The sequence below is a fragment of the Narcine bancroftii genome, chromosome 5 (genome assembly GCF_036971445.1).
Source record: "Narcine bancroftii isolate sNarBan1 chromosome 5, sNarBan1.hap1, whole genome shotgun sequence".
Lineage (NCBI taxonomy): Eukaryota > Metazoa > Chordata > Chondrichthyes > Torpediniformes > Narcinidae > Narcine > Narcine bancroftii.
In genome coordinates, this window is record NC_091473.1 from 11,012,121 (window position 1) to 11,032,290 (window position 20,170).

Genomic DNA, 20,170 nt, shown 5'->3' on the forward strand with positions numbered 1-20,170 from the left:
TCCATCTTCTCAGGAAATGCAATCTCTTTTGTCCCTCCTTGGTAGGTCACAAATAGGCTTAAGCCCCTGTTTCCACATTGTACTGTTCTATGGTCCAAGCTCCATGGTTCTATTCATAATGAAATGGATTGAGAAGGCAAATTATAGGAGTCAACCAAAGGCTTTTCCCAGTGAAGTTCTTCAGGAATGAAGAGAGAGCTACCTCCAAACATCTGCCATTCCCCTCTGGGTGAACACTTGGCTTCTTCAAGGTAAATCCTGTGGAAATCTTCCATCCAGCTTCTCTGTAACAGCACCATTTCACAACATTCCTGTTACTTAGAGCAATTCCCTAGTCTCACCTACATGTTAAAAACTATTGCACAGCTGAGAAAATGGCAAGATCAGTGGAACACTTATTCAGAAATTAGACCCAGAGGGATTGCATCCTTCTTAATGTTGGACTTCTTCACCATCAATGAGAATTGCTCACCTTCTCTGGAATTGATTCTGGTGTGGAGCTATTTTCACCACCAGACCCTCTCTACCTCTACCCATTTTCATAACCCCCCCCCCCCCCCCACCAAGATCTTGAAGCCAGTTGATTGAGCCAAAAGCTGCCCTGCATAAATAGCATAGATTATTTACGTAGACAGAGGTTCTCTGGTCTTCAAAGGTTAATGCCAAAGCAGTTGGTTCTCCCACTGCTGTTGAGGGAATGTATTGGCTGTTTATTTTTTCTTTTTTTCAGGAATATTGAGGCTGTCCACTTGTAAGGCCCTTGATCCATTGATAAATCAGGATGGGCTAAAACATTGGTCGCCCATCCTGTGATACGGGAGAGTTTTTACCTTATTTTAACGTGTTTGGAACTGGAATAAGGTTGACTCTTTTTGTTCCTTTAGGTATTTTACCCTGGGCATGATAGCTACCGGGTAACAGAGTGTCCATTCACTGATACTCCTGAAGCCTGTGAGTACACAACAATGTTAATTAAACTTCTCATAGCAGAAACTCAAACCTGATAACTACAAATTAATTCCAGTGAGTGCCAGAGAATGCCAGTTGTTGCTCATCCATCCAACTGCCATCCACCCATCCATCTTTGCCTTTTCAATGGTGAATTTCCTTCTTGAGCTGCTACTGTTGAAGGTGCTTTCATTCTGCTGTTGTGAAGGAAGTTGCAGGATTTGGCAGTAGAATGCCAAGGTATGGTAGGTGACTTGGAGTGGAACCTGAGGTGTTGGTGTTCCCATGCACGTACTGTCCTTGCCTTGCATACTGCAGCTACTGTGTACCATTGATGAAAGGAATAAATGTTGGGATGGTGGATGGAGGTAAGTCATTTGCCACGGGCCACCCAGGCTCTAAATTGTTCTTTTTGAGTTTCTAGTTAATTGTGGAGCTGCTACTAAGCTGCATTGATGGAAGAGTGGGTTGTGATAGTATAGATTCTATCACCAATGTGTATATCTACAGATTGTAGTGTAGGATGACTGTGATTGGCTGAGAGCATAGCCACACCTACTGACAGGTCTTAAAGCAGGGGTGTCAAACTCAAATTCACGGAGGGCCAAAATTAAAAACTTGGACTAAGTCGAGGGCCGAACTAAATATTTATTGAAAATTTTCAACAACATCTGCATGTTTTCTCTTCTTTCAACATATGTAATGTTAAACTTTTTCTTATTAAAATAAATGTTTAATAATAGTTTTGGATAAACTCTTTCCAGAAGCATTAACAAATGAGAAATAAAATATTCAATAAATAATATTTCTCTTTCGAGGATTTGTCAAATGTTGCTAGTGTGCTGTCGAATAGTAAAATCTTAGGGCTATTGAGAATGTGGGAGAATAACATGATTCCTGAAACAATCAAATGGGTGACTGATTGTGGGCATGAACTCTAGCAGGGTTATTTGCCATGCCCTTTTTCCACTGGTACAGATATCCTTTGATTTACACACTTTTCAAGTTTTATGCCTAATGAGCTTGTATCCAGGTGCAGGTCCATTTTTAACCAGGAATATATTTATCACTGTGACATGAAACTATTGGAAGATCGTTTTATCCTGAGATTAAAGTTCATAATACTTACTCAGGCCTGTGTGCGGGAGGGCGGGGTTTGCGGGCGATCGGGTTGGACAACGACAGTGCGGGGGCATCGGCTCTCGCTGCAGGGTGGCATCTCGGCGGATCAGCGGCCCCGTCACCGTGAGTCGGCCTGCGGCAGGGAGGGGGAGTGGGCAATGGTCCTGGCGAGGTCAGGCCCCCCCTGAGTTTCTGCCGGAACCCCCCTTGACCTGGTGAGTTTCGCCCGGACCCCCCTTGACCTGCTGAGTTTCTGCCGGACCCCCCTTGACCTGCTGAGTTTCTGCCGGACCCCCCTTGACCTGCTGAGTTTCTGCCGGACCCCCCTTGACCTGCTGAGTTTCTGCCGGACCCCCCTTGACCTGCTGAGTTTCTGCCGGACCCCCCTTGACCTGCTGAGTTTCTCCCGGACCCCCCTTGACCTGCTGAGTTTCTCCCGGACCCCCCTTGACCTGCTGAGTTTCTCCCGGACCCCCCTTGACCTGCTGAGTTTCTGCCGGACCCCCCTTGACCTGCTGAGTTTCTCCCGGACCCCCTCCCCTTGACCTTCTGAGTTTCTCCCGGACCCCTCCCCCTTTGACCTGCTGAGTTTCTCCCAGACCCCTCCCCCTTTGACCTGCTGAGTTTCTCCCGGATCCCCCTTTGACCTGCTGAGTTTCTCCCGGACCCCCTTTGACCTGCTGAGTTTCTCCCTTCTGGTGTTTTACGAGAACCACAGACTTTCGCTCATACATTGATGAGGAGGATCAAGGGCCAAACATTGTCAGGTACCTCTCTGCTGGTTAAAGGATACGGTTTAACCCGCTGAGTTTCTCCAGTGTTGGGTTTTCACGAGGTAGACTCAAAGGGCCGAAGGGCCTGTTTCTGATCTGTAATGTTCTACGGACCCTGCTCTTCTTTCTGTGCCGGTGTCCCAGGACCTTTCCAGGGCAGTCTCCGTGCTCAGGACCGCGCTGGGATCCCGGTCATCGGTGGAGGAGCAGGTGAGCGCGACTAATCCCAATCCAGCCCACGCCACTCCTGAGATTGGCGGGGGGTTCCACCCTACCTGCCCAACCAGTCTCACTCTCCACGTGTACTCCGGGCACCCGCCGCTGGTCCGGTGGGAAGGCGCAGGGCGGCCGGCATCCCCATCGCCCGGCGGGGAGCCCCAATCTTCCCTCCGGCGTCCCAACTCCATCTGCAGCTCCAAGAAACGCTGTGCCACTGGGGTTCCGGGCGCTGGGAAGCGGCCTTGGCTTCCCCTGACACCGGCCAGGCCGCGCTGCGGTGAGGGGGTGGGCGGGGGGACACGACAGCGTGTTTATAAAACCACCCACCACTACTTTTCAAGGACCAGGATTTTTCTCTCTCTCTCTCACCCTGGGACACAGTGGTTACTGTGCATGCGCTATACTGGTGCGGCGGCCAGCGGGCCACCTCTAATACATTTTTGATATGATCTGGCGGGCCAAATATAATTATATCGTGGGCCAAATTTGGCCCACGGGCAAGAGTTTGACATGTGTGTCTTAAAGGATTGCTCCTAACCAGACCAGGTCATTCTGGACTGGTCGACCTACATATGATATGCTCCAGTCTTTGTTAATAAAAGCCTTGGTTTGGATCAACAAGTCTTTGGTTCTTTTGATGTGCTCTACATGGGTGTCTAGCTGTGGGCATTGAAGTCCTCCACCCAAAGGTTTCTAGTGCCCTAAGTACTTTCAGGGTTCATTCCAGTGTTGTACAACATGAAGGAGCACCCATTCTTCAGATGAGGGAGGAAGTAGGGGATTTCCTTGCCCAGATTCATCTTGATGCCAGGTAACTTTACAGGGCCTAGCATCAGTGCTACAGGCTCAAAGATGCTTCCTCATATCTGTCTTCCATGGCACTGTTCTGTGATGGGATAATGCCCATGGATTGCAGTGGATTAGTCAGGCAGTCTGTAAGGTATGATATTCCATCAGTTTATTGCTTGGTTAGTTTGTGGGATAGTTGACCATTTGGACACCAGTCTCCAGATGGACAGTGATGAGGTTTTGCAAGGACAGTGAGTTGAGAGCCACTTTGTCACATCCAACTGGTCTGTCTGCTAAGGGTACAATTGTGTGGTTTGTTAGGCCTTTACATTGGGCAACCATATTGGTGGGTCTGGATGCACCTACAGGCTAGATGAGGTGTCCTATCTGACAGACATTTATTCGCTGGGTTAGTATTCATCTCAGGATATGTGTTTAATGAGTGACTAATCGAATCCCACTAATTTTGAGGGTGCTGTGTTGCATCTGTTCAATAGTACTAACTGTGGAGCTATTTCAAAGAAGTGGCATGATGGAGTGGATGGACTTCTCCCGTGCAGTTAGATTCTATGGTTCACGGGGCGGCATGGTAGGTGTAGCAGTTAGCACAGCACTGTTATAGCACCAGCGATCTGAACCGTGGTTCAAATTCTGAGCTGTCTGTAAGGAGTTTGTACGTTCTCCCCATGTCTACATGGGTTTCCTTCGGGGGCTCCAGTTCCTCCCACCATTCCAAACATATCAGGTTTGTAGGTTAATTGTGTGTAATTGGGCTTCACGGATTTGTAGGCTGAAATGGCCTATAACTGTGCTGTATGTCTAAAAATTTTTTTTAAATGACATGAAACAATAGCACAACAAAATGCACGAAGCACCATACACAACAGGTAAGGTACTCATGGAGTAGGTTTATGTAGGTTGCACAACATTGTGGGCTGAAGGGCTTGAACTGCACTGTAATGTTCTAGCTGAGTACAGGGTTAATGGGTCAGTTACTTAAGAGTGTGGATGAACAGAGGGAACTTTGGGTTGCTGCACAGGTTGATAGAATAGTTAAGAAGGCCTATGGGATGTTGGGATTCATTAATAGGAGATTGGGTTCAGGAGTAGAGAGGTCATGTTGCAACTCTACAAATCTTTGGTGAGAGCACACTTTGAGTATTGTGTTCAGTTATGGACCCTCATTACAGGAAGGATGTGGAAGCTGTGGAGAGGGGGCAGAGGAGATTTACCAGGATGTTGCCTGGATTGGAAAATAAGTCTTATGAGGCAAGGTTAGCAGAGCTGGGATTTTTCACTTTGGAGTGTAGAAGGATGAGAGGCGACTTAATAGAGGTCTATGAGATTCTGAGCGGCATAGATAAGGTAGACAGCCTGGACCTGTTTCCCAGGGCAGGATCAGCAAACACCAGTGGACATGTGTACAGAGGGAAGTTTAGGGGAGACATCAAGGATTTTTTTTACACAGTTGTGGGTGCCTGGAATGCCCTGCCAGAGATGGTGGTGGAGGCTGAAACATTAGGGGGATTCAAGAGACTCTTAGACTCATGGAGTGGAGGAAAAGTGGAGGGTTATGGGGTCGAGAGGGTTTAGTACTTTTTTTTTTGGAATATATGGGTTGGCACAACATCGAGGGGGGAAGGGCCTGTACTGCGCTGTAGTGATCTATATTCTAACCCAAAATAATACATGACGGAACCTCTTGATATCACCCCTTCCTACTTTAGACTTGAAGAGTTTTGACCTGAAACATTGATTGACCATTTCTACTCATAGGTGTTCTCTGACTTGCTGAGTCTCTGCACTTTCTTGTTTTCTCAACACAGCACCTTCCATTGAATGCAAGTAGGACCACATTAGCACTTCGTGCTTTATGATTTTTGAAATCTATTCTATAAATCTTTCCAAACAGATGGTCCTGATCTTTGGAGGTCAAGCAACTTCTCAGATCTGAGTCAACACAAGAACAACATGGCAGTCCGCTATTTAGGGAAATGCCTCATTAAACCTCAAGCCATCCTCTGTTGGAAATCAAATGGATCCTGTGTCGAGTTTGAGAAGTCAGCCACCAAGTTTCTAAAGTCTGTAAGTTGAGCTTCATCATGTGGCACTGTTCTAGGTGCCTAAAACCTCAAGGAATAAACCATTCTAGAACAGCTAACTTGCCCCTCCCTCTCCTCCTGTAACGAGGAACATCAGAAGCTTAATTTTAATGGATAGATAAAAAAGACCTGAAAGTCTGGAACAGGCACGTGGGCTTTGAGCTGTTCTATTTCAAGCCTATGATTTCTCTTTAAGCTTGGTCACGGGGCAGTGTGTCGGCTCATAGCTCACACCAAAATTGAATTAAAAAAATACAGAAATAGTACTTCAAACTTAGAAACTGGTTATTAGATTGAAGAATGACCTTTTTTTATCATTTGCCTGATAATAATCAGAAGGCTGAGATGTAGTCATTTGGATTGATTGACTCTCTGCTCATGAGTGTTCTGTGTGAATTCATAGCAAGCATTTAGAACCACAGAATACTACAGCAAAGAAAACAGGCCATTCGGCCCCTCTAGTCTGCTGACAATCAGCTCCCTAGTCCCATTGACCTGCACCCGCTCCATAACCCTCCAGGCCTCTCCCATCCATGTACCGATCCAATTTATTCTTAAAACACACGATCGAGCCCGCATTCAGATGGCACCTCGTTCCACACTCCCACCACTCTCTGAGTAAAGAACTTCCCCCTAAACCTTTCCCCTTCAGCTTAAAACTATGACCCCCTCATATTTATCTCCCCCAATCTGTACTGTAAGGACGGGTTACACTTAAATCCCAGGGGGATTTAATACCTCCTGGCAGAGGTATTTGCTAGGGCTACTCAGGATCCTTTAAACTAGAATGGTTGGGGGGAGGGAACAAAATAGTACAGAGCAGTAAGGAGAAGGTTAGAATGCAAACAAAGAAAGTTTGTAGTAAGTATTTGAATATGGATGGGCAGGTGATAGAGAAGGGAAATGCTCTGGAAGAAGATGAAGGGCAATTGGCAGGAAAAGTAAATAATGTTGTTATTAAAGATGAGGGAAAACAGGGATTAAAAATTGGGAAATCTCTGAAATTCATATATTTTAATGCCAGGAGTATTGTAAAAAAAAGGTGGATGAGCTGAAGGTGTGGATTGATACTTGGAAGTATGATGTGGTAGTGATTAGTGAGACATGGTTGCAGGAGGGATGTGATTGGCAACTGAATATCCCTGGGTTTCGTTGTTTTAGGTGTGATAGAGTCGGAGGGGCAAGAGGAGGTGGGGTTGCATTGCTTGTCAGGGAAAATATTACAGCGGTGCCAAGGAAGGATAGATTAGAGGGCACATCCACGGAGGCTATTTGGGTGGAACTGAGGAGTAGGAAAGGAGAGGTTACACTTGTAGGGGTGTATTATAGACCACCCGGAGGGGACCGAGACCTAGAGGAGCAAATCTGTAGGGAGATAGTAGATATTTGTGATAAGCACAGGGTTGTAATTATGGGAGATTTTAATTTTCCACATATAGATTGGGAAACACATTCTGTGAAAGGACTGGATGGGTTAGAGTTTGTGAAATGTGTGCAAGATAGTTTTTTACAACAATATGTAGAGGTGCCGACCAGAGAAGGAGCAGTGTTAGATCTACTGTTGGCAAATGGGATGGGTCAAGTGACGGAGGTTAGTGTTGGCGAGCACTTCGGGTCCAGTGATCATAATGCCATCAGCTTCAATGTCATTATGGAAAGAGAGAAGTCAGGGCCAAGGGTTGAGGTTTTTGATTGGGGAAAAGCTAGATTTGAGGAGATGCGAAAGGACTTGCAGGGTGTGCATTGGGACAATTTGTTTTATGGGCAGGATGTAGTAGAGAGATGGAAGTCTTTTAAAGATCAGATTTTGAGAGTGCAAAAGCTTTATGTTCCTGTTAGGTTAAAAGGAGGGGAAAAAGGTTTGAGAGAGCCGTGGTTTTCAAGGAATATTGCAAACTTGGTTCGAAGAAAAAGGGAGGTGTACATTAGATATAAGAAGCATGGAGTTAAGGAGATGTTTGAAAGATACATTGAATGTAAGAGGAATCTTAAGAGAGGAATTAGGAAAGCTAAAAGAAGGTACAAGGAAACTATGGCAAGCAGGGTGAAAACTAATCCAAAAGAGTTCTACAAATATGTTAATGGTAAGAGGAAAGCTAGAGACAAAATTGGTCCCTTAGAAAATCAGAGCGGAAAACTGTGTGTGGAGCCTAGAGAAATGGGGGAGATATTGAACAGTTTCTTTTCTTCGGTATTCACTAAGGAGAAGGATATTGGGAGATGTGAGATAAAAAAAGCAAATTGGGTAAATATGGGGAATATAGAGATTACAAAAGGTGTAGTTTTAAGGCTTTTGAAGAATATAAAGGTGGATAAGTCTCCGGGACCAGACGGGATCTTCCCCAGGACATTGAGAGAAGTGAAGGAGGAAATAGCAGAGGCTCTGGCGGTAATTTTCCAAATGTCATTAGATATGGGGATAGTGCCGGAGGATTGGCGCATTGCGCATGTGGTTCCGTTATTTAAAAAGGGTTCAAGGAGGAAGCCTGGCAACTATCGGCCTGTAAGTTTGACGTCTGTGATAGGTAAATTAATGGAGAAAATTCTTAGAGATAGTACTTATAAACATCTGGTACTTATAAACATCTGGATAGACAGGGTCTGATCAGGAGCACTCAACATGGATTTGTGGGAGGAAGGTCATGTTTGACCAATCTGATTGAATTTTTTGAAGAGGTGACTAGGAATGTGGATGAGGGTAGCGCAGTGGATGTTGTCTATATGGACTTCAGTAAGGCCTTCGATAAGGTACCACATGGAAGGTTAGTTAGGAAGGTGCAGTCTTTAGGTATAAATTTTGAGATAGTCAAATGGATTGAACATTGGCTGAAAGGGAGAGGCCAGAGAGTGGTAGTGGATAATTGTCTGTCAGGTTGGAGGCTGGTGACCAGTGGTGTGCCTCAAGGATCTGTATTGGGCCCATTGTTGTTCGTTATATACATTAATGATCTAGATGATGGGGTGGTGAATTGGATTAGTAAATATGCAGACGATACTAAGATAGGTGGAATAGTGGATAATGAAGAAGGTTTTCAAGGATTGCAGAGGGATTTGGGCTGCTTAGAAAAGTGGGCTGAAAAATGGCAGATGGAATTTAATGCTGATAAGTGTGAGGTGCTTCATTTTGGTAAGAAGAATCAGAATAGGACATACGTGGTAAATGGGAGAGCATTGATGATACAGAAGAGCAGAAAGATTTAGGAGTAACGGTACATCATTCCCTGAAGGTAGAAACTCACGTGAATAGGGTGGTGAAGAAGGCTTTTAGTGTGCTGGCCTTTATCAATCATTGCATGGAATATAGGAGTTGGGAGGTGATGTTGAGATTGTATAAGACGTTGGTGCGGCCTAATTTGGAGTTCTGTGTGCAGTTCTGGTCGCCTAATTATAGGAAGGATATAAACAGAGTGGAGAGAGTGCAGAGAAGGTTTACCAGAATGTTACCTGGGTTTAAGCATCTAGAGTATAGGGAGAGATTGGACAGATTAGGTCTTTATTCTTTGGAGCGTAGAAGGTTGAGAGGGGATTTGATAGAAGTATTTAAGATTATGAAAGGGATAGACAGAGTGGATGTGGATAGACTATTTCTGTTAAGAGGAGGAAAGATTAAAACAAGAGGACATGAGTTAAGAATTAAGGGGCAGAGGTTTAGAGGTAACATGAGGGGGAACTTCTTTACTCAGAGAGTGGTAGCCATGTGGAATGAGCTTCCGGGAGAAATAGTGGCGGCGGAGTCAATTGTATTATTTAAGAAAAGGTTGGAGAGGTATATGGATGAGAAGAAGATGGAGGGTTATGGGCATTGTGCAGGGAGGTGGGACTAGAAAGGGGTGTTTGGTTCGATGCGGACTAGAAGGGCCTAATGGCCTGTTTCCGTGCTGTAATTGTTATGTTATGTTAAGTGGAAAAAACCTATTCGCATCCACTCTGTCTATACCTCTCATAATCTTGTAAACCACGATCAAATCTCCCCTCATTCTTCTTTGCTCCAAGGAATAAAGTCCTAACCTGTTTAATCTTTCCCTGTAATTCAGTTCCTGAAAACCCAGCAACATTCTAGTAAATCTTCTCTGCACTCGTTCAATCATACTGATATCCTTCCTATAGATTGGCGACCAGAACTGCACACAATATTCCAAATTTGGCCTCACCAGTGTCTTAAACAACCAATATAACATCCCAACTCCAATACTAAATATTTTGATTTATAAAGGCTAAGATATCAAAAGCTTTCTTTACAACCCTGTCCCCATGTGACGCCACCTTCTGGGAGTGATGTATCTGCATTCCTAGATCCCCCTGCTTCTCCACACTTTATCATTTAAACTGCATTAACATGGTACAAAACCAGATTCAAATTGCTTGGCCCTTGTATAATTATTTTATAAGCACAGACTAACTAAAATAAAGCATTAAAAGCACTGGGCTTTTGGGGAACATTTAAAACCCTTGTTATAAAATTCTTGAATATTCTGTTTGAAGCAATATTAATCTTGTGGCACTGTTCAATGATTAAACTATTCTGGAACTGAAAACTCCATCAGTTATGGTTTTTAGACTGTAGACATGTAACGGCACAATCAAGGAATTTTGCTGCGACACGGGCAGTCTAAAAAGGAACATGCAGGAATTTTGAGTCCACAATTATTTCTGCAGGACCCCTACAACTTTTTGGAGGAACCCTGCAGTGTAAATTGTACCGGAAAACTTCATTGACGGTCAACCACTCTACTGCACGTACAACCCCCAGGACTGTTGCATTCAGGGACTTGTAGACTAAAACGGCCCCTGGTGTGAATGACCAGTAATTATGTTAATTTTTCCATGATTTTCCTGACATTGCACTCTTAAAAAAAATCATAAATGCCATTGATCCATTGAAAAGAGATTTCAAACAGAAGTATCAGTTACCATTTCACAGATCAATCTTTAAACATTCTCCTTGACAAGTAATAAAACCATATCCCAGAACAGTGGAGATCCAGATCCAACCTAATTTTTAATTTCTCTTTTTTTTTTAAAATGTGCTCAGTATTTATTTTAATAGTATAGTCTGCAAGAAATGTGCTAAATGAAGCAGCTGTGACAGCCCAGATTTTCAAAACCCAAAATCCAACTGGCATCTATCTGAAAAGTTTGGTGAGACAGGTATTTGTGTAATAAATTGGGTACCTTGACAACTCTGGGCAGCTTAGCCACAAGCATTCTGCTATTGAATGGAACCAGAGTTTAAAACAATGCATTGTTGTAGCGGCTACACTGCTCCTGCAATAACACATGCAACCAGAAGGGTTGAGCTCAGTGACTTCAGAGTGCACCGGGATCTGGTGATATCCACGCACCAGGTCAACCTTGGAGAAGACCCTCGCAGCATGCAGGTTGGCCGTAAAGTCCTGGATGTGAGGGATGGGGTAATGGTCAGGAACGGTTGCCTCGTTGAGCCGTCGATAGTCTCCACAGGGACGCCAGCCGCCGGAGGCTTTGGGACCAGGTGGAGCGGCGAGGCCCACGGGCTGTCAGATCACTGAATGATCCCCAGCTCCAACGGGTGCGAAAACTCCTCCTTCGCTACCTGGAGCTTGTCAGGCAGGAGTCAGCTTGCCCGTGGTGCGGCAAGGCAGCGAAGAACTGTGGCTTGAGGAGAATCAGAAACTCTTCTCTGGGCATGCTGATCGTGGCCATCTGCCGTTGCTCCGAGCGGGAGGCATCGAGGTGAACGGCCTGGAACGTACGGGCATCCACCAGGCGCCTACCTCAAATATCCACCAGAAGCTCATGTGCGAGGAGGAAGTCTGCACCCAAGATGGTGGTCGGAAGGAACAAGACTGTGAACCTCCACGTGAAATTTTGTTGGACGATTTGAAAGTGGACTGTCTTGGCTCCATACATCCGGATTGCCATTGCGTTGGCCGCACGGAGGGGGGTCCACAAGGATGGTTCCTGGATTTGATGGTCGTGGCCGGTATGACGCTGATCTGGGCTCCAGTGTCAACAAGGAACTGCCAGCCGCTGACTGAATCCTACAGGTAGAGAAGGCTTGGCCTCCTGCCACAGCCATTAATAGCGGCCAGCTTGGTCATTTCCCTGGAACGAGCAGGGCTGATGACACTTCTGAGCCTTGGCTCCCCAGTGTTGGTGGTAGGAGCAGAGGCCTGAAGTGAATGCTGTGGCCTTAGTTATGCTCTTGGGGGCCCCTACAGGGGCCGGTTGCTCTACCGTAGCGCTAGGTGCGGGCTTGGCATGGTCGTGCCCATGCCCGTGCCTCATGGACTACTGAGCCTTCCAAGAATCGTGTGAGCCATAGTTCTTGGGCCTTCTAGGCAACCTTCCTCTGGTCAGTGAAGCTCTCCTGAACCAGAAGGGGGTGGATGTCCCCGGGCATATGTTCGAGGAAGATGCGCTCGAAAAGTGGGCAGTTGGTGTGCTCACCCATGAGCGCGAGCATCTCGTCCATCAGTTCCATCGGGGACCTGTCCCTCAGGGCGTCGAGGTGCAGCACCCGAGTGGCACGCTGGTGTCTGGATAGTCTGAGGAACCTGGTAAGCACTCGCTTTATGGTCTCGTACTTGTCCTCGGTGGGTGGGTGCTGAACAAGATCCAGCACCCGTCTGGGAGTGGCCTGGTCCAGGGCAGCGACCACATGGTAGAATTTGGTCGTGTGGGACGAAATCTGGCGGAGGTGAAACTGGGTCTCCACGTGGACGAACCTGGTCTCTGGCTCCTGAACCCAGAATTCACGGTTATAGCGCTGATCCCAGGCTCACTCATGATGGGTTCAAAGATGTTTGAACCAGTCGGGGTCACCAATTGTAGCAGCGGCTACACTGCTCCTGCAATAACACATGCAACCAGATGGGTTGAGCTCAGTGAGCAAACTAGTTTATTGCAGACTGCTGGGCTGCACTTATACTCTCAGCCCGGACCTGGCTGAGAACAGTGCTGGAGGGCGCTGACGTCATCTGGGCGTCACATGGTCCCCAAGTGCGGATTTCTGAGCTCCTTGCTGGAAGGAAGGGAAACCCCCAACTGTGCCATTTTGGCCGGCTGCCCCGCTGCGTGGCTTACAATCGGGGCCAGTTCGCCTGTCTTGTGGTGAGCCACCACAACATGGCCTTTAATCAGAGATGCTGTTTCAAAGAACAGGAGACGATCACATTTGATGATCAGTATTCACAGATGGAGTCAGGACAGAAAGGTTAGATTCCCTAAGTAACAATGAATCAGAGAGGTTTGTACAAAAATCCAATCCCTGTTACTGACACTGGATTCGCAATTCAAATTTACTTTACTGTATCAATTTAAATTCAGAGGTCGATTTCACTGGATGAATTGACCAGCCATTTGGAAAGGAGCAATTGGATTAGGGTTGAGTTTGAAATTATTATCAATTTCATTTTAAAATTGAAATGGAAAAAAAAGTAACCTTAACCTCAACAAAATTAAATTACTTCTTAATGAAATGCTGAACAGTACTTAAGAGTCACAGAAATGAAGAAAACCATAGCAACAGTTTGCAAGTTTAAGTTTATTTTGATATGCGTAAGTAGAATGTACAGATGTAATGAACATCTTACTTGCTGTTGCTTCCCAGTAACAAAATATTTCGTTCTACTTTACAGGGCTATGTGTTTGAAAGCGTTGATAAACATTCTCAGATGTGTTTTAAGGTAATGGATAATCTTACTGAATTCAAGACCTTTAAAGCTTTGTCTCACGACAATCTATTTAATCTTAACCATCTCAGAATTGTCCGGCTGTTTTACTGACATCAGTAACCAGGTGAGCGGGAATTTTCTCCCACTAATCAGAAAAGACTGATAAATGTCTGTTGACTGGCCATCAACAGCCTTTGCTCCCCACACCAACTGTCTAAGGCTGAACCAGAACATTTGCAACTTTGGTGTTAGACCACGTGCTGGTACCTTTGCATTGGTCATCTCCATCCCTATCTTCACCCTTGCATTTTTTCCTTCAGATCTGGGGGTTCTAAGACTCTCCCAAGACCACCTATCACCTTCCATTTTGCATCACCTTGCATCCTGTTGCACGTACCCAAACCCCACCAAGTCGTGTTCATCCATCGCTTTTGTGCTCTTTATTAAGGAAAAACAATTTTAAAATTCACATCCTTGACTTCAAATCCCTCATCATTCTTTTCTCTGTACTCCTGCACCTCTGGCTCTCATTGAAATGTTTCTTTCCCCCAATCCTCTAGCACATCGCCAATAACTATTAATTCCGAACAGGTGGCTCTGCTGCCTCGGCCTGAATTTCTGGAATTCACTGCATAAGTATCTCCTTAGCAGGGTCTGCTTCATGTTTTGTTTGGCAACCCTCCTCCTCCTAAAGTACATTAGGCTGCATTAATGGTGTCCATTTCCCTAGCAGTTATTAGGCATTGGAAAATGATATCAACAATAGTTGATAGAGTGGGTGGCTGGAGAATTAAGTTGGATGAGAGCATAGGCATAAAGTCGAGACAAAGGAGGCTGCAATCTGGAGGACAAAACAAACTGCTGGGTCAAAAAACAATCCGCTGGAAGAAACCCTCTAACCTTCTCCTCCTTAAGCTTCCCATCTTCCCCCTCCATGATCAGTCTTGATGAAGGGTTTCGACCTGAAACCCTGCCCCAATGTGGTTTGATCCATTGAACTCCTCCAGCAGACTGAAGTTTTTCCTCACCAAAATAAAGTTTTGGTGGAAGAAAATCTTGAGAACGACAACATACACTTTAAGGGGAAATTTGAAATCTAGGCATTGCATCAGTGCAATGTTTTAACAGGCCAATGCACATTTCAATTTAATTTTTTAAAAATTTATATTTATTTAAATGTTTTAATTTTTAAAAATTAGGCATACAGCATGGTAACAGGCCATTTTAGCCCATGAGCTCGTAAAGCCCAATTTACACCCCAATGACCTACACCCTCAGTATGTTTCGAATGGTGGGAGGAGACTGGATTCCCCGGGGAAATCCCATGCAGACACAGGGAGAACGTAAAAACTCCTTACAGTTAGTCCAGGTATCAAACCCCAGTCCCAGTCGCTGGCGCTGTAACAACATTGAGCTAACCACTAAACCAACTATGCTGTGCCTGAATATGCCAAGTGCATAAGTGCACACATAAACGTACTTGTGAATTCATGTACATAAAGGCATATTATATATGTATTCCCTCACGTATACTAACCTGAAGATCCACGTAACAATGTATTCACACATACCCTCAAAGACATACTCGCATGCAAAAAGGTGCAGATACAAATAAACTTGTGTATATTTATAAATGTATACATTTTATTTGTAATGCTTGATTCTAAAGCTAAAGATTAAACCCAAGCTACTTGTGATTTAAAAAGCAAAGTCCAGAAAAGGACTACAACAGTAGTTCTCAACCTTTTTCTTTCCACTCACATCCCACTTTAAGTAATCCCTATGCCATCAATGCTCTATGATTAGTAAGTGATTGCTTAAGGTGGGATGTGGGTGGAAATAATAAGTTTGAAAACCACTGTTTTAATCGTACCTCATTGCACGGTTTCATAACTCCAAAGGAAATGGACCAATGGCAATATTTCTCAAGCAAAATATTTTAGTCACAATTGAGTCTAGAGCAGTGATTCTCAACCTTTCCCTTCCCATCCAGATCCCACCATAAGTGATCCCTTATTAATCATAGAGCACCCATGGCATAGGGATTACTTAAAGTGGGATGTGAGTGGAAAGAGAAAGGTTGAGAACCACTGGTCTACAATATTGTTTGCTGAGATGAAGTGCAAGTGTAACTGGGAGAGGCTGAGGTGGTTCTCTTTGGGTAAGCCTGAAGGAAGTTCTGATAAAGTCTGCAAAATAATGTCTGATCTAAACCGAGTGGAGAGTGGAAGGCTGTGCTCTGGTGGTGAGGTCAAGGAGTGAAGATGGCAGGTATAAAATAAAGAGAAGGAGGGGTTAAGAATAAAATAAGGAAAGAACAATTTATTCAGAGAGTGGGTCGATTCCTCCCTCATTGTTTGAAATCTGGGACTTTCTGATAAATCCGGCTTCTGCCTTTTCTGATTTTCTTTGAAGGGCTCAGGCCCAAAATGTCAGCAAAATACCTTTGTCTCCCGTAGAGCCTGAGTAGACTGGCTGAGTTCCCCCAGCATTTATTAGAATCCAGCAAGCGCTGACAGTGGGTGTGGTGGAGGCAGGTTCTGCGATAGACTTCACTGAGGAAATAGGTTCACATACAATGGAGAAAAAAATGGCTAAGGGTCAGTGGATATCAGAATTGCTCTGATAGAGAGCTAGTGTGGACATGGGATGAAAGGACCCCTTTCTGTGCTGCAATAATCCCATGATTCCATAGTAGACCTGTGAACCAGGGTTAATTTCACAGGGATTTCGAAATTTGGCACATCATCCTTTTGAATAACTTTGTTCAAATATGTCTTCAGGGTGGATTACGCTGGGATGGGAAGTGGTGTGTGCAAAGAGATAAAACAACTGGGTGACTGCAGAATTGCCAGTACAGGGCCCATGACCAAGTCAAATCATGTACCAAATGAGACAATAACAGTCAGTTTGTACTGAGAAGAAAAAAAAACACATTTTTGTGACAGTCTTTAATGTCCATAATTCAGGGAAGATTCTCCTTATTGAGAAAATGTTGATAAACACAGTCACCCAGTCAGGGATAATTGTGATTTCTCAGTAGGTATTTTGTAAAAGAGCAAGCAATTTCAGGTCATCGACAAAAATTGTTCATAAGCAATTATACTAAATCCCACTCTCACATGTCTGTCCATGCCCTGATGGAGGAACAGCACCTGAATTTCCATTTGGGCACACTCCAACTGGATGGCATTAACCTAGACTTTTCCAGTTTCTGCTAACCTGTTCCCCCTTTCCAGTTCTCCTCCCTCCCTTCACCCAGCCATCTCTCCTCCCCTTCTCCATCTGCTGTTTCCTCCCTCCCTTCTCCACCTATCACCTCCTGCCTTTGCAACCACCCCTCCCCCCACTCTTTTGTTCGGATGCTTCCGACATTTTCCTGTACTTTGATGAAGGGCTCGAGCCCGAAACGTCAGTCATGTATTTTTACCTTTACCACTGTTTGACCTGTTGAGTTTCTCCAGCTTTGTGTTTTTAATTGTACCAATTATTTATTTTGAACTCCATTCACTTCCACGCAGCAGACAACAATAACTTTGTTATCTCTTTGATCTTTTGCAGTTTAAGTATAAAAACAGCAGTCACATTGAGTGCCGAAATAAACCAGGTACGTGAAACTTGTGCTGACTGTGGTCTTTCAATGGAATGTTTGTGACCGGGAAGTTGAGTGATTCAGCAGTCAGGCAGAATGAAAATAAACCTGTTTATCAGGGAAACCTGCCCAAAGGTGCTTTCATTCCTTTGCCAGAAACTGACTTGGATATCAGGTAGGGGAGGCTCATGTAGGTATTTATGTTGCCCAGTTCACTCTACTGACACATCTTCCAGCATTCACAATCCCACGCGAGTCCATGCTGCAACTCTTCATATCTTGGTTATGCCTTTATATTTGAGCCAATGTTCACACAGAAACACAAAGTAAAATAAGATAAGCCATAAATGATTTCGAAATATATATCTGAGAATTGTGGCGAATGTTCTCAAATACACAAAACAAGGGAAATCATCAGCCCTATATTTCAGCAACATTTTACCTGTCAAATAACTCCAATTCAATATGCACATCCTAAGAAATGTTTACATCTTCTGCCTCTAGAATTCTGTGAGTGAATACTTTTGGCCTGGTTTGACAAACAAGAAACTCCCACTGCTCACACGCTGGACAGGTCAAATTTTAGGGCTTATCTCATTGCCAATAGATCCTTTAACTTTACCTATGTAATCATTTAATTTTACTTGGATTCCATTGTCCTGCTTCCAAGATGTGAAACTTTTACCTTCAAGAACTGGGGCGGCACAGTTGGCATAGTGCCTTTACAATTGGGATCGGGGTTTGAATCTCATGCTGTCTGTCAGGAGTTTGCATGTTCTCCCCGTGTCTGAGTGGATTTTTCCTGGGGGGCTCTGGTTTCAAAACATACTGGGGATGTAGGTTAATGGGGTGTAAATTGGGTGCCACAGACTTGTGGGCCAAAATGGCCTGTTACTGTGCTCTATGTCTAAATTTAAAATTTGAAATAAATGTAACAATGTATTACAGCTGATGTAACAATGATCAGGCATTTCTGCTGCATTGAATCTTCCTGAAGATGATAAATGCTATTATACCATTGCCTGAAGAATATGTGCATCTATAATCAATGTAATGCACAGCATCTGTATATGTGAGCTGCTTTTATAGCCTGTCTGCATCTATCCTGACCAAGCATGCCCAGACATGCTTGGACTGACCAAAACAGCTTGTTTTGTGCCCAATATACTAGTAGACTTAAAATATGACAGGAAATCTCAAAAATAGATTATATCTTTTTTTAAAAAATAGTACATGATCGGAAAATGTTAAGGTGATTTTTGTGATCACCAGCCCAAAATCCATGAAATGCATCCAGAAGTGTTCAGAAAGCAAAGTCTTCATTGTCCAGTGAAATCCAGGCTTGAAACTAGTGTTAATTTGGATCCATTCAAAGCAATTAAAATGTACACTTGAAGGACTTGCAGCATTATGGATCAGGATACAAGGAAGTTTTGTTCAATTGTTCCAAAGAAGAATTTTCCTACAAGCAGGTACAGTACAGTTAGAAATGATCTCCCATTGGAGTGACAATACTGAGCTAATGACGTAGGAAAAATGACACCAAGGATCCAAGGAGATAACAATGGCAGATCCTGGTTCAGAACTAAAGGCAGTCACCTCGAATGCTTTATTACAGACACAGGGGCAATCATTAAAAAGGGCTTGACATCTAAAAGTGACTGGAGCAGTTGCAGTGATCATGAAAACGATTAAACAGAACAAAGAAAAAGAATTTGTGAGATGTAGAAATTCAGCTGAAGTTTCAGTGAGAAAAATAAAGTGTGCGTGACAAACTGGAAGAAGATAAAGTGTGAGTGCTGAAGAGCCAAAAGGTAGCTGTTTTGGGGAAACAATATCGCATCGATCAGGATGACTGTCCTTGAAGGATAAACCACGACAAGGGCTGGCTGAAGTGTTTTGTAGACAGGTCATTTCAGCCCACGAGTCTCTTCGCCCCCAGTACGTTTTGAATGGTGGGAGGAAACTGGAGCCCCCCAGGAAAATCCACGCAGACACGGGGAGAAGGTACAGGGCAGGATTCAAACCGTGGTCCCAATCATTGGCGCTGTAATGGTGTTATGCTAATCACTACACCAACTGTGGCGCCTATTTGTGGTGACTCTATGCTTATTTATTACTAAATTCAATTAAGAGTAAATTTAATGTTTCTTCAATTTCCTACGTGATACAGCAAATATGAAATTATCTTTGTGTTCAACTTGAAGTTGTTTATCATAATCCCCAATTTGTTTTCAGGAAAAAAACCTTATGGAAAAAATGTGTTGTCTAGTTTTATTCCAATGCAGACCTTCATACTTTACGCTATTTAAACCTGTCATCCAAAACTGCTGCCAAAGTCCTAACTCACACCATATCCACTTCACAAGGCAGTGGGAACAGACAATATACCTGGTCGGGTACTGAAGGACTGCAGAGACTAATTGACATAGGTTTTTATGGACACCTTCAACATCCCACTGCAGGGTTCAAGACAGCCACCATCATTCCAGTACCCAAGAGGGTATCAATTACAGACCTCAATGACTGCCACCCTGTGGCACTCACTTCCATCATTATCAAATGCTTCGAGCATCTAGTGATGGAATGCATCCAAGCACACCTCCCAGGGACTCTGGATCCATTTCAATTCACCAATAGAAGAAACTGTTCCACAGACCATGCTATAGCCTTATTGATTCACTCTGTCCTGGCCCATCTGGAGAATGATGGCTCGTATGCCACATTACTGTTCATTGACCAGTTCGGTGTTTAATACAATCATTTCCCCAGAGGCTGGTGGAGAATCTGTCCTCACTGGGACTCAACCCCTTTCTCTGTGACTGGATTCTGGACTTCCTAATGGAAAGACCGCAGTCTGTCCAGGGCAGTAGCAGAACAATGAGCACTGTTACACTGAGCACTGGCACACCTCAGGGCTGTATACTCAGCCCACTTCTGTTCACGCTACTGACCCACGACTGCATCACC

At 44.3% G+C, this 20,170-nt stretch overlaps 1 protein-coding gene across 1 annotated transcript in view; it reads left to right on the plus strand.

The window, feature by feature from the left end:
- Positions 1–20,170, plus strand: part of LOC138763107 (interleukin-17 receptor E-like) — an 88,217-nt gene that overhangs the window by 45,225 nt on the left and 22,822 nt on the right. The window contains exons 8-11 of the mRNA XM_069936764.1: positions 885–951; positions 5,764–5,936; positions 13,573–13,620; positions 17,170–17,215. Of these exons, the coding sequence (XP_069792865.1) occupies positions 885–951; positions 5,764–5,936; positions 13,573–13,620; positions 17,170–17,215 (334 nt within the window). The remainder of the gene's footprint in view (positions 1–884; positions 952–5,763; positions 5,937–13,572; positions 13,621–17,169; positions 17,216–20,170) is intronic.